This window comes from Brassica napus, chromosome C6 (genome assembly GCF_020379485.1).
Source record: "Brassica napus cultivar Da-Ae chromosome C6, Da-Ae, whole genome shotgun sequence".
NCBI lineage: Eukaryota > Viridiplantae > Streptophyta > Magnoliopsida > Brassicales > Brassicaceae > Brassica > Brassica napus.
Window position 1 is genome coordinate 4,823,580 of NC_063449.1, and position 15,259 is coordinate 4,838,838.

The window sequence follows — 15,259 nt, forward strand, 5'->3', positions numbered from 1 at the left end:
AAGGCTTTCATTATGGACCCATTGGGGTCTAACAAAAGGTCTTGTTGGTTGGATTAAATTGAAAATAAAAATCAGTTCTTGTTACATGAAAATAAAACTCGACATGCATCATATTAAAGGCTAATCAAAGGAGTAATGAACTTTATGAATCATATGTATCAAAGAAAACATATTTTTTTAGTTTTGTCTTCTCTACATTACATAATATAAAAATGAAAGTATACAGACATACACAACCCTTGAAAAGTGAAATTTGAACAATGATATAATGAGATAGGACATATTATATAAGAATAAGAACGTGATTCAAAGATATTTACACAAAAGCAAGAACTATCATGAATAATACACAATTAATGAATAAGATGACTTAATAAAATGTGATTATGTGGGAGTATAACCAAGGTTGAAGCGACTTCACCATAGTGCTCAATCATGTAAAAAGATTGTTGTTATACCTAAAGTTAAACCCTCGTCTCCCATGTAAGGTCGTGTTGAGATTGTTGTTGCACCCAACATTGAACCATTGTGCTTTGAGATTGTTAACGCACCCAAAGCTGAAGAGCTCACATGTTTAGGGCTTTGAGCCATGAAACTCCTAATCCGTTTTTTTTTTTTCTATAAGCACTAAGTTCAGTAATTTTTTTACAACTAGGTTAACAATCAGAATTCAAATAGATATTTCGCTTTAACTTTCACTTCCTAAACATGTTGAAATGGTACTCATCATTCGTCACATCTTGTTGTATTCTATTATATTTGGAGGGAAATTTGAGAAATCTAAAATATTCATTTTGAAAAAACTAACAAATCCAATTTAAGCACATCTTGTACAATTATTGTTCATAATATGTGTTTATCACTTAACACATCATATATAATAATGAAAATCAACTTAGCGTAATACTTGTTTTCTGATTGACTTTAAATGGTTTTTACTATGGGATCTTAGTAAGCTATCAAGGCATTTAATATTTATATGCACTTTAAATTTGACCACATAATCTATCTATATTATAATGATTGAGTTTTTGCTCTCTCCTCAGCGAGCCACGTCAGCATTTTGTGGGTCCCACTTTTAAAAAGTGTGAAAAAGTGTCAAGTCCATGGCTCGAACCCGGGTTATTGAGATATAAACACCAACATTTATACCACTAAACTAAAGGATACTTTGTACATTGATGACCGAAACTAATATATATTTATGAAGGTCGGAAACCTTTGCTTCTTCGGCTTTCTCTGTGGGCCGGGCCTAGGGAAGGAAAATAATATAAATTGTTTTTAATTGATTTCCTGATTCTTTGTTGAATAATATTATTTGCAGATTCTGTGATTCATGAGTTTATTCCCGCCGGACGTGCTAATCATTACATGTCATCTTTAAAAGCCGGTTCCATTGTGTAAGTCGATCGTTTTGAGGTTGATAGGCATGTACAAGATAACTGATCATTCATTCCTCATTCGTTTCATCTCACCAACTATTATTGATGAAGTCATCACGAATGTTCCTAAGATCAATCTCCAGACATAATTAGATTGTTCGACAATTTCCAAGTGATTGCGAACACAAACCTAGAACTCTCAGGTATATTATCATATTGCATCTGGGTTTATATTATGTTTCGAAATCATAACTGATAGTTAAACTCGCAGATGTGGTTGGGCAAATCCATTCTGTCCAGGGCTCTGACCTTACCAAAGAAATAACCCGAGTCGTTATCCGTCTCCTCATTGATCCGTAAGAAACAATCAACACACAATTCTCTTTATATTATTATCTATATTGTGCTAACATTAATAATCAAAAATATTTCATACCCAAAATATGTGGTCGTCTATTTATCTCCCTTACTTATCAAACTAATTTTACACAAACCTTTATTTTACGGCTTAAAAGAAACCACAACATCCCAAACAATCAAAACACCAAAAACTAGAATTCCAAAAAAGACAAATCATTAATGATCACCTCTCTTTTTTGTCTAATCTTAGAAATAAACTTCAAAACAAATATACCAAATCAATCACTTCAACTAAAACTCAATGTCACATACATCTAGTCAGCTAAACAAATACAAACTACACGGCCAACTATTTAACAATTTACAAACTTACTTTCGCAAAGAAGAAGACGAAGACGACAACCAAGATCAGTGAAATTAGCTAAACAAAAAAGCAGAGTAAATTACGAACTCTGATAAATACAACTAACAATGGATTACCCATAAAATAAAAGAGAAACAAACACAACCAAACCAGAAGATACAAGATAAAATCCCGACATACACAAAGGCGGCAACAACATCTCTACCTGCTCACTCATCTTGTCTTATAAAAACAGCTTACATGCCCAATGTCAACAGGTCAATGTTATTGTCTTCTTATGAGAAATACATAAATTCGTTTAAAACCCATTAAGGCTCAAATACTCAGAACTGTCACTCATTTTATAGTATTTCTACAAGTCTTCATGTATTTGTTTTAAAGGTCCGGTAAGAGCAACAAATTTAAAAATAAAAAGAAACATATAAAAAACATAATAAGGATAATAAAAATTATTACTTAATACACAAAACTTACACAACTAAACTGGAGAAAAAATATTCAGAAACAAAAGGTACTCTCAACAACTTTAATATAATTTATGTACTCTTAATAGTGCAAGAAACAAATTAAAAAGACAAACAAACAATAAGTCTCAGTGACACAGCAAACAACACCACGAACTATATCAATCACATTACTAACACAGTTTAGTACTTCATAGTGGAGAACAATGCATACACAATTCATCATCACAACTCTAACCCTATAACAATAAAAAAACTTGAAAAACAACTCAAAACGCAAAATTCACAACTACAATAATCCTAGCAAATATTGAGATCACTACAAGAAAACATCGGTATTCTGACGGACATTCCGACGGAAAATGAAATCCTCGGAATTTCCCGAGGAATTTCCGAGGAAATTCCGAGGAAACCCAAAATTTGGGTTTCCTCGGAATTGCCTCGGAATATACCGACGGAATTCCGAGGAAACATCAATCCGTCAGAATATTCCGAGGAAATTCCGACGAACTAGTGATCGATCGATGCGTTTTTGGACATATACCCATCGATCGATCACATTGTTACGCTTTGGTCCATCATAGTGATCGATCGATGCGTTTTTGGACATAAATACATCGATCGATCCGTTTATAAAAAAACATTCGAGATTTTGAAACCCCAAACACTAGTTCCTCAGCATTTCCTCGGAATATTCCGAGGAAATTCCGAGGAACACTTGATATCCTTGATCGATCGATGGGATAATCTCATCGATCGATCACATTGTTACGCTTTGGTCCATCATAGTGATCGATCGATGCGTTTTTGGACATAAATACATCGATCGATCCGTTTATAAAAAAACATTCGAGATTTTGAAACCCCAAACACTAGTTCCTCAGAATTTCCTCGGAATATTCCGAGGAAATTCCGAGGAACACTTGATATCCTTGATCGATCGATGGGATAATCTCATCGATCGATCACATTGTTACGCTTTGGTCCATCTTAGTGATCGATCGATGCGTTTTTGGACATAAATACATCGATCGATCCGTTTATAAAAAAACATTCGAGATTTTGAAACCCCAAACACTAGTTCCTCAGAATTTCTTCGGAATATTCCGAGGAAATTCTGAGGAAGAAAAGGGTTTCCTCAGAATTCCCTCGGAATATTCCGAGGAAATTCCGAGGAAATAGGGTTTTTAAACCGAAAACAACGTTTTGCGGTTTGAATAACACCTATATAACCCTTATTAAGTGTCTTACGTTCATTATGAAGTCAAAAATTTGTTCATTACCCTATAATAAACACTTTTCCGATTGTATGAACGAAATTCCCACAACATAAGAGAAACACTTATACACTTTAATGAACGGTAAAGGGAATACTTACAATTCGTTTTGAAATTTGTTATTTCATGGTTTATGCTCATCTATACAAAGAATCTTCAATGGTATGCATTACAATTGTATAAGAAATGAAATACGGCAAAAAAAATTGATGTTTTGAAACCCCAAACACTAGTTCCTCGGTATTTCCTCGGAATATTCCGAGGAAATTCCGAGGAACAATATAAATTAATAGAAATACATGCACATGATATTCTTTTTCCTCGAATTAATGAAAATATTCCGAGGAAATTCCGACGGATATTTAAGTGGCCGTCGGAATTTCCTCGGAATATTTTCATTTAACCGGGCAAACAAGCCGCCAAATATTTCGCGAAAATTGAAATTGAAAATACTGAGGGAATTCCGACGGAAAATATCCGTCAGACCCAAGGTTTTATAAACTCGAACCGCATCTTCTTCCCCATTTCTCTCTTCTTCCCCATTTCTCTCTTCTTCCTCTCCGGAGATCTCTCTCTCCTTCCGGCGTTCTCCACCTTCTCTCGCGACGATCTCTCCGGCGAATCCTTTCCATTCCTTTACAAATCATGTAAGGACCTTATCTCATTCTCTTAGGTCCTATTTGTTAGGTTTTTAAGTAGATTAGATGATTTTAGAAGTTTTTTGATAGATTTTTGTTAGGGTGATTGGGTAGGATTGTGATTTGTTGTGTAACAGGTTTAGAATTGTGATTTGGTTGTGTTGAATCGATTTAGAATTTTTTTTATAAATTGTTTATTATTTTTGTATTTACAAAACGTTTATATAAATTCGATTTTACAAAACGTTTTTGTATATAAATTCGATTTTTGGATTTATAAAAGATGATTTCATATTTATAAAAATATTTATATTTATTAAAACTAATTTTGTATTTATAAAACATTTTTTTGATTTATAAACACTATTTTTTTATTTTTGTATTTATAAAGACTATTTTTAAATATACAAAACGTTCTTTGTATATAAATTCGTTTTTTGGATTTATAAAAGATGATTTCATATTTTAAAATTAATTTTGTATTTATAAAACATTTTTTGATTTATAAACACTATTTTATTATTTTTTGTATTTATAAATACTATTTTGTATTTATAAAAAGATGATTTCATATCTATAAAAATATTTATATTTATTAAAACTAATTTTGTATTTATAAAACATTTTTTTTATTTATAAACACTATTTTATTATTTTTTGTATTTATAAAAACTATTTTCTATTTATAAAAAGATGATTTCATATTTATAAAAATATTTATATTTATTAAAACTAATTTTGTATTTATAAAACATTTTTTTATTTATAAAAACTATTTTATTATTTTTTGTATTTTAAATATGTTTTCTATTTCAATTTTAATTTTATATTTTTGAATTTCAATTTAAAAAAATAAATTTATAATTTTTTTTTTGAATTTTGGAAATATTCCGAGGAAGTGTATCCCTCGGAATATTCCGACGACATATTCCTCGGAATATTCCGAGGAATTTCCGACGAAAAAAGTCCTCGGAATATTCCGAGGAAATTCATTTCCTCGGAATTCCGTCGGAAATTTCCGAGGAATTTCCGAGGAAAGATGAATTTCCGAGGAGTTATTTCCGAGGACTTTTTTCGTCGGTATGTCGTCGGAATAGCGTTATTCCGACGACATACCGACGATTTTTTCCCTCAGTATGCCGCTGTTTTCTTGTAGTGGATGAAACAAAAACTCTGTCCACAACCCCGCGCTTGCGCGGAGGCAATGCCCCTAGTATATTGAACTTAAATCAACTTTTATATAATTGTATTGAACTAAATATTTTTTATATAATTGTGATGTTTAAGTTTCTATAGAATACATCATTAAAAGAATTTGTATTCCACGAAAATACTTTTAGAAGCTTGCATTCAAAGAATTAAAAAAGTTTCACCAAAGCCTCTAGTAAAAACATCAGAAGTAGACATTGAATCCGTTTTGATTCAAGGAAAAATGAGACGTTCAATGGAACCACATTTAACAATCATACATACGATAAAGAGTCATATGTCTTACTAAGACACATGGAAATATGTCAGCATTATTTGTTGTCTTTAAAATGTTTTACACATACAAAATTTGAGATGTTCAAGTACATACAAGGAAATGTTTTGTATACGAGAATTGGAAAATGAAATATTACTCTATAACTTTCCAAATTGTAAAAGTTAATATATGTAAGAGTTGGCCTTCGGTAAATCTCAACAGGTTATAATATTTGCTAAACTAAAGCTCCGAATGGTAACCATGGATTCAAGAGTGCGGAACAAACATAATAGATATTGCGGTGTAGTAGTATGAGAAAAACACATATTATAGGATAATTGCGGTATTGCGGTCTGTATAAAACAATTGTTAAATAAATATAATATATTAATATTTTACAAATTAAATAGATAATATTGATTTATACTAACTAAAAACTACTTAGTCAAACATTAATTAATGTATATTATACAGATAATATTAGTGGATAAATTTGTGCTTTTTCTACATTTTTAATAATTAAAAATATTAACAATAGGTGTGGGGTGGTTCAGGCCTATTTTCCCATCAATAAAAAAAAAGTGTTCCTTGGAAGACAAACACGTGCTTGTTTGTAACTATCATGGAACCGTAAATTGTAAACAAAACTCATGTGTTGTTTCTGTTTCTTAATCTACTTTCTTTGATTCTTGGATACTCGCATGCATATGCATCAGATTCAACGATAATAGGTAGGCCAGTAAATTCCTCAAGCTAGGCTATACATACATTTTCAGTAATTGGTCAAAAGAGAAGTATGTTTAGAACATGACTTGAGTGCAAAACAGTGCTATGAGCTAAAGGATCTATACTAGATTCCAGACTATAGTCAATAATATAAGAAGGTTTAACCATGAAACCAGGAGATGAGTCTCAAGCTGTATTACGGATTTCGCAAACTGGAGTCATTTTTTTCTATCTTGCACCAGCGGAACAGCAAAAGATAATTTCATTGAACTCTCTTCATTTCACATGCTTTAAGAACAGTCCCTATATATAAATGAAGAGGCAAAGAGCTTGCTAGGTTTTTGAGATCATTTATCTATCCTTGGTTAGTGTATCATTAATGGATCTCCGATTGATATAGTTTGTGGTAGTTGTGGGGTGTGAATTCAAACTAGGCCAGCTTTATGGAATGATTAATAGATACAAAAGAGAAAATGATATTACAGTTAATGTCATTCTAGACCCTTACAGGATACACAATGGATATTATCTTTGACTAAATGGTTTTATCATTTATGTAAGTTATTTCTTACAAGTGACAGTGACGTGTGTAGAGCTTCTACTACTCCACATGATCATGATTTGAGTGCTCCTAAAGTAAAGATTCATTTGCATTTGTTAAAAAGGGTTTCATTTGTAATCTCTAAACGTAAGACTGTTGCACATGAAGAATTAATGACATAGAAAGTACATATACATAGGAATAAGAACGTTATATTGTCATAAAAATTTACAAAGAAGTGGAAATAAAAAACGAATACACATTTGAGTATAATCATATCATGAAGCAGATGAGAGATGTGGCTTTGGATATTTGTATCAGTAAGTGCCAATCAACCCTTGGTCGAAGCTTGAAGAAGCAGAGTTGGGAAGTTGAGTGAAAGTAGCCGTTTCATGGTTAAACAGAAAGACTGAGAATTTGCTCTCGTGGTTGGACGCATCAGTTGCGCAAGAAGCAGGGCCCAGGAGGTATTGATCGCTACTTGCTGACACATGATCACCACTCATGAGAAGATTCGTGAATGATTGTTGTTGATCAAGATCGTGCGGACTAAAATTCATCCATGGATCAGATAACTCGTTTGGGAAGAAGAAGCCAGAAGAAGACCCCGGAAAGTTGTGATTTTGTTGGGACATAACATCAAGACAAGGGCTCTGATCTGGCTCGGTCTGATGATCCTGCGAATAAAGAAGGTCACGAACCCTGTCTTTTACTATCTGTAACTTATCCTCCAAGGAACCCTTGAACGCTCCAACTTTCTTTGTGAACCTTTTGCGTTCCTCTGCGTCGGTAAGAGATCTCCTCTTCTCGTCAACGAGTTTCTTGTTATAGAACTGTGAAAGATTTGTGTTTTTCTTGATTTTTTCTCTGTCGCTTAAATTGTTATACCTCTGGAGAATGTCTTTGACTTGGGACTGATCCTCGGGATAAGCATTGACGAGATTTCCTTCACGGTCGTAATGTATCACACAAATATCGTTGTCGCAGAGAATGGAAAGCTCTAACGCTTTCTTCAGAATGGTCTTCTCTCTTAACAACAAGAACGATTTCTTGAAACGGGTTTGGTTTCTGACAGAGAGCTTGTTGTTGTTCTTCATCTTTGTCGAAGTAGAAGAAGAAGAAAGAGAATCCATGGCAAAAACAAAACAAAAGCTTCTTCGAGAGTTTACGCAGAGTGAGAAAAGAATTGTGAGTGATTAAGCTTGACCATGGTTTAGGGTTATTTTATAGATTTTGGGTATCGTTTATAATTTCCTTTTTTGATGTATTAGTTTCCCTTTTTCTCATTCCATAATTTTCATTTTTGTCCATTTTTTATTATAGCCGTTGGGATTTTTACCGTGTGCTGTAAATACATTTTTATTAATTAATTAATTTTTCTTTATTTTCAAAACCCATACGAAATCACACTTGACAAAAACATATTATAGAAAAATATAGAAAATATATAGAGAGAGTGACACAACACAATGGCGGATATAGAAAATAATTTTAATGGGTCATTTATTATATATTTATGTTTATAATTTTCAATTTTAATGAAAAGTATTATATATATATCATATATTACGTAACTTAAATAAATATGAATATAAATTATATTTGATAAACAATATTTTTCCTTAGATATTTTAAAATAAATGTAAGTGTCTATTTGACACACCATGCACAACAAAGACCAGCCATTTCCCTTTTAAATATCTGATCGCAGTTACTAAAATCTTTTGTTCGGTCAATGGCGATGAAATGGAATCATCATTTACTTCACCAGTAGTCTCCACAAGAGCATGAACTATCCTTAAAATGGTGAAACCTGTTATTATCCCTCAGTATAATCACTCTCCCTGTGATTTTCGCCATACACTTGATGGCACTATGGCAATCCTCACACACACGCAGGTTCTTTATCACACGTATCGGTTTCCCTTGCGGCACACGCATTATCCCATACGCTACAGCCAGTCTCTCGCTATGGTACCTAACCATACGCTCCTTCTCTTCTTCCTCAACATCATGAAGAACCACGCTCGTCTTCGAAACATACCCTGCTTTCTTCATCCTCAAATCAAGATCCTCCATAAACGCGTAGATCTCGTCTCTCTCGGCGTGGAACTCGTCCCCAACCGAGAAAGTATGCGTCTTGTTATGAATCTCAATCCAGCTGTACCCTGTAACTTTCTTGACTCCTTTGTCACGCATTCTCACTCGCAGCTTACTTACATCTCCCCATCGACCTAAAGAAGCGTATAGATTGGAGAGAAGAACATACATTCCGGCGTTGTCAGGCTCCATTGCAAAAATCTTGTCTGCAGCTATCTCAGCTAGCTCTGTGTTTCCGTGGACTCTGCTTGCACCAAGTAAAGTTCCCCATATTGCACCGTCTGGCTCAAAGGGCATTGCTTTCATTAGACTGTGAGCTTCTTCTAAAAGCCCAGCTCGACCAAGAAGATCCACCATACAAGCGTAGTGCTGTGAGTTAGGTCTTACACCGTAGTCTTGATTCATCGTGTAGAAATGTTCCCTGCCTTTGTCTACAAGTCCTGTGTGACTGCACGCAGATAGTACCGCAACCATGGTAGCATCATCTGGCTTCAGCCCTTCTCTCTTCATCGACTCAAAGAACCTTAAAGCCTCTTCTCCGAACCCATGTCTTGAATAACCTGAAATCATCGTGTTCCAAGAGACAATGTCCCTCCCAGTCATCTCCTCAAACAAGTCATTGGCGTCTTCTATGCTTCCACACTTGCAATACATCAACAAAAGTGCGTTCCCAACAAAGCACCCACTCTCATACCCACCTTTAACCAATCTTCCGTGCAACTGCTTCCCGAGCTCAAGAGCAACAACGTCTGCACACGTGCTTAGAGCAGATGAGAACGAAGACCGGTTCAACCTCCCGCCTTCCCTCTCCATTTGTACAAACAACCGCAAAGCTTCATGTCCATGTCCGCTTTGCGAGTACCCTGCAATCATAGCAGCCCAAGAGACAGGATCTCTCTTAGGCATTTTGTCGAAAAGGCTCTTAGCTTCAGAAAGATCCCCGCACTGAGCATATCCAGTTATCATCGTGTTCCATGTGCTAACATTTCGAAAAGGCATAACATCAAACAGTTCCTTTGCCATATCCATCCTCTCTCCCTGCACATAACCTGCAAGCATAGCGTTCCATGAAACTTCGTTCCTCTCTGGCATCTTGTCAAACAACTCTCTCGCTTCTTCCACCATACGGTTTTGTACATAACCTGAAACTATTGCTGTCCATGTAAAAACATCTTTAACAGGAGACTCGTCAAAGAGCTTCCTCGCCTCACCAATCTTCCCGTTCTGTGCACAACCAGTAATGATCGTATTCCATGAAACCACATCTCTCACACTCATCCCATCAAAAAACTTGCTTGCCTCAACAATCTTCTTCTTCTTAACAAACCCACCAAGCAAACAGTTCCAAGAAACCAAAGCCCAATTCTCCCTCGAATCAAACAAAACACAAGCTTCCTCCAGCCTCCCGTTCTGAACATAAGCAGAGAGCAACGCGTTCCAAGACACTTCGTTCCTCTCAGGCATCCGATCAAAGACCCTCCTCGCCTCATCAACACACCCGTTTTGAGCGTACCCAGACAACATCGTGTTCCACGAGCAGACATCTCTCTCCGACATCCTCTCGAACAGCTCCCTCGCTTTCCCGAGGCTCCTGTTCCTCACATACCCTTTGATCATAACATTCCATGAAACTAAATCTCTCTCAGGCATTTCGTCGAACATCTTCCGGGCGGTTTCGAACTCGCCGTTTCGTAAGTAACCCGAGATCATTGCGTTGTATGAAACGGAGCTCCACCTGGGCATGCGCTCGAACACGCGGAGCGCTTCGTTGCAGCGTCCGTTGCGCATGTAGCTGCTTATAGCTACGTTCCATTGTTTGATATCCTCGTCTCCGGATTTGCTCTGCGGTTTCTGGAGTTGGGTTTGAGTTCTCTTCGCTGAAGAGTGAAAAGTTGCTTCCTTTTTGGCGTTGAATCTGGGTTTGAGTCCACTGAAGGATGAATGTTGATTCTGAGCACAAAGCTCTTCTAATCGTTTTGTTCCCGCGCATCGCATCTGCTATTTGAGCGAGCAAATGGGTTAACTTAACTTGCGTAATTTACTAATCCTGAATAAATAAATAAATAATTAAAAATCTTTTATTACCACCGGATAACCGGACCTTTCAGTTACATCTGAAGAAGCTGATCTAGTGCAAGTAAATAAGCTTTATTTTTTTACCCAAAAAAAAAAAAGAAATAAGCTTTATTTAAGAAGTTGTAGCTATAAATGAGAGTATCTCTGATGCTGTAGCTAAGGGATTCATGAATCTCTTCAGCTTCTCGCCAGATTCAAGCAAAGTAAAAGTTGAGGACTCGTGTTGCTACAATGCATGTTTGTTTACTGAAGCTGGCAACTGTATCTAGCGAGTGCTTCTTGAAAATTATGACATCTATTGTATCTCTGGTACTTGTGCCACCATGAAAAAGCTTCTCAACTTGCTTAAATTACGATTATATAAACCTGAAAGGTGACATCTTTCTGGACTTTTGTTATATCGTGAAAAAAAAACAGTCCTTGCTGCTGAAGAAATTATTGCACAAGTTGTTAAGAGTCTGTGTCTTTCTGATGATTAGAGAATATGTTTTGAGATATGCATATGAGAGACTACTCTAATGTGGGGGTTTTAGACATGATACTGGCATGCGTTTTGCTGCACGACATCTATCTTTACTTTCAATACTTTTTCCAGAGATTTATTAAAATACTTGGATCTATCTTAAGATGGTAAATAGCGAGAGGACAGAAGAAAAACTAATCAGCACTTCTCCTAATCAGCACATAATAATACAGTGTACCTTCCAAACTTCATGATCTTGTTTTTGTATACCCTTCCTTAGAATCACAGAGATCAAAACATATCATCATGTTTAAATGGGAAAGAATAAATGGATGTGATTCAGTTTATGTTCTTTCATTCACTTTTGATTCAGTTGTTGTAATGAAGAGAGTTTTCTTTTTGTGCGGATATATTTCTTGTGTTCTTGACTAGCATTCCATTAAGTTTCCAAAACTATAACCAAAGTTTTAGTTACTTTAGCTACGTACATTAAAGGAGCTTTTCCCGTTCAGTTGTCTAAAAATTATATCAGACAGAAGTATCTTACCTTCTGTAGAAACATTCAATAGGGCTGTTCGTTTGGTTGCCGCAGGTACCGGCGGCAGCGGCAGCGTCAACATTCTGCGTCAACTCTTGTTCGTTTCGTTGACGCAGGAAACTGCGTCTGACGCCGCGTCCGAACGCCGCGTCCTGCGGCTGACGCCGATAAAATCTGTGGTCGCGATATAGTATGCGGCAGCGGCAGCGTCAGCGTCTGCGAAACGAACAATAACTGTCCTCATTGACGTTGCCGCCGCCGCTGACGCCGAAACCTGCGGCAACCAAACGAACAGGACTAATATCTTTTTTTCACTTGATCACTTGAGCTCTGTTTCCCATCGTCTTTCTTACCCATATACCGTTTTCTCTTTTGCAGTTTGAGCAAACATAAACTAGAACAAACTGTTTTGTTTGATCAATTTGTGTGATTTTTTTGGTAAATTCAGGTCTCAGTTGTGCGTTTTGTAGTTTAAAAAAATATGTCATGTTTACTGCAGAGTAATCTATTTCGTGACTTAGAGTGATAAAACAAACACAATATCTGATGAAGTAAAACACAAGATTTGGTTTAAAACATATATTGTGAGATTTGTGTCCTGCACTGGTGGGTATAAAATTGATTTTCAGAACAAAGAAAAGGAATCTTGCTGCATATACTGTTACCAACAAACAACAAAACTATTGTGTAAACACACACAAATGAGAGAAACCCTAATGACCTAAGTGAAACAGATATGCCAAAACCCTAATTTTATACTTAAACCATACAAGACCAATTAATTTTGTCAAAAAAAAAAACCACTAATTATTGAACAGGATGGCGGCAGAGAGGGCAAGAGTCATGGCCTCTTCGATCAATCCATTCACAAATACATTCTCTATGAAACTGATGGAAGCAACAAGGCAAGATGCACACGGGTTTACTCTCAAAATTTTCAAGACAGATTGCACACATCTCCTCCCTTTGAAAATACAATTTGCGTGTCGATTCCACAAGAACGGTGATGAACAATGGTTTGTCCTGTGGCAAGTCTCGCCGTTGGGATTCAGGAAAAATACGACGAGTTATGTCCCAGGACAAGTCATAGTCGTTCAATTCCTTGGCGAGACGCCGGAAGATGTAGGCAGGTGTGAAGTTATCGACATCAAGGGAGAGAGTAGAGCCCTCGAGGAGATGATCAGGGTAGGAGCCAAGGCATTCGAAGACAGAACCGCTACGCTTGTCTTGTAAAAGTATCTCCTCATGGTAATTTTGAAAGATGACAACCTCGGAGGAGTACGAGGATGAAGATTGAACCCTTGCGGTTGCATGGATATTGAGGAACCTCTCTGATGATTTTGAATCCATTGTTTTTTTGTGAGAGTTTTACAACAAGAAAAATTTAGAGGGAAAGATTGTTGTAAAAGAGACGAGAAACTGAGATGAGAATAGAAAGTATGTATTTGGTTTATGAATATATGTTTGGTGGTATTTATAAGATTAATTAAACGCGTAAATGCAAGTGTTCACTTTCCTTTTGTCACCTCCACTATTTCCTTTTTCTATTGAAATAAAATTTTAACGGTCATTTATTGTTCTATTTCCTTTTTTTTTCTACTTGTCGGTTAAGTACTCAGGTTCGTTGGTTTTCTATTATTTATTGTACCGGTTTGACAATATCGAAGTTATGACAAAATTATTGTTTATCTAATCATGTATTTTAACCGACTTTAAATCTGAGCAAAATCTACCGTTATTCGTATGACGATTATAAATTTTGTTTTAAAATCTAATATTACTGAATATGTTATTTATAATTCTTATTTAAAATATGGTTTTATCCAATTAATGATTTAAATCCAATTTTTAAGATCTAGTGTTATTTAACTTCAAAAGATTTTAGAATTTTTTGTTTTAAATTAGATTTTAAATTGGTAAATAATAGGGTGAGTGGATGGACTTTTAGATTTTTTATCAAGGGAAGAAAATAGGTGATTATTAAATCGGTGATTGTAATGTCTGTGTATTGGTTACCGAGAGCTACAGTAAAGAAATTAACGAGTGCAGTAGCTCATTTTTTGGTGGAGTCCATGTGGAAGTACTGGATATCATGGGATAAATTATGTGAACATAAGGATAATGGTGGGCTAGGATTCAAGGACTTGACTGATTTTAATACGGCGATGCTTGGAAAGCAGTTGTGGCGGCTGATAGAGAAGCCAAATGTCATTTTCTCTCGAGTTTTCAAAGGATGGTATTACAGGAATGCTTCACCTCTGGAACCGTTTCGCTCATATTCCCCGTCATATGGCTGGAGGAGTATTATCTCTGCTAGATCTCTGGTTTGTAAAGGACTAATCAAAAGGGTTAGAACAGGATCATCTATTTCAGTATGGAATTATCCTTGGATCCCATCCACTCGCCCGAGACCAGCTAACAAAAACTTTCATAACAGTTACTCGGACCTCACAGTAAATTCCCTCATTATTCAGGAATCCTGAACATGGAATCTACAGGCAATTAGGACTTTGGTGGAACCAAACGATGCAAAGATGATTGAAAGTATTCCTTTGAATAGAAATCAGATGGAAGATAGGAATGGATGGCATTTCACCAATAATGGGAAGTATACAGTACAATCAGGGTATCAAGTATAAAGGATCTACCCTGACAAGGAAAAACCACCAGAATTTTATGGACCAATGTGGATATTCTCAAGGCTTTCTGCTGGAAAGTGAAGTGTCCTCCGAAGTTAAAGCATTTCTTATGGTAGCTATTGACAGGTTGTACAGTGGTAAGAAAAAATCTAAAAGCGAAAGGAATACAAGGAGATACATGTTGTACACGGTGTGGCGACCCGGAGGAATCAATAAATCATGTGTT

General features: G+C 35.7%; 2 protein-coding genes across 2 annotated transcripts; both read right to left on the reverse strand.

The window, feature by feature from the left end:
* Nucleotides 1-7,534: 7,534 nt before the first annotated feature.
* LOC111198797 (agamous-like MADS-box protein AGL53) lies at nt 7,535-8,314 on the reverse strand. The gene has a single exon (XM_022688086.2). The coding sequence runs from the start codon at nt 8,312-8,314 to the stop codon at nt 7,535-7,537; it is 780 nt and encodes a 259-aa protein (XP_022543807.2).
* Nucleotides 8,315-8,792: 478 nt separating this feature from the next.
* On the reverse strand, nt 8,793-11,458 carry LOC111216225 (pentatricopeptide repeat-containing protein At4g02750). The gene has a single exon (XM_022720547.2). It carries the CDS (start codon nt 11,310-11,312, stop codon nt 8,982-8,984), a length of 2,331 nt encoding a protein of 776 aa, XP_022576268.2. The 5' UTR covers nt 11,313-11,458; the 3' UTR covers nt 8,793-8,981.
* Nucleotides 11,459-15,259: the final 3,801 nt, after the last annotated feature.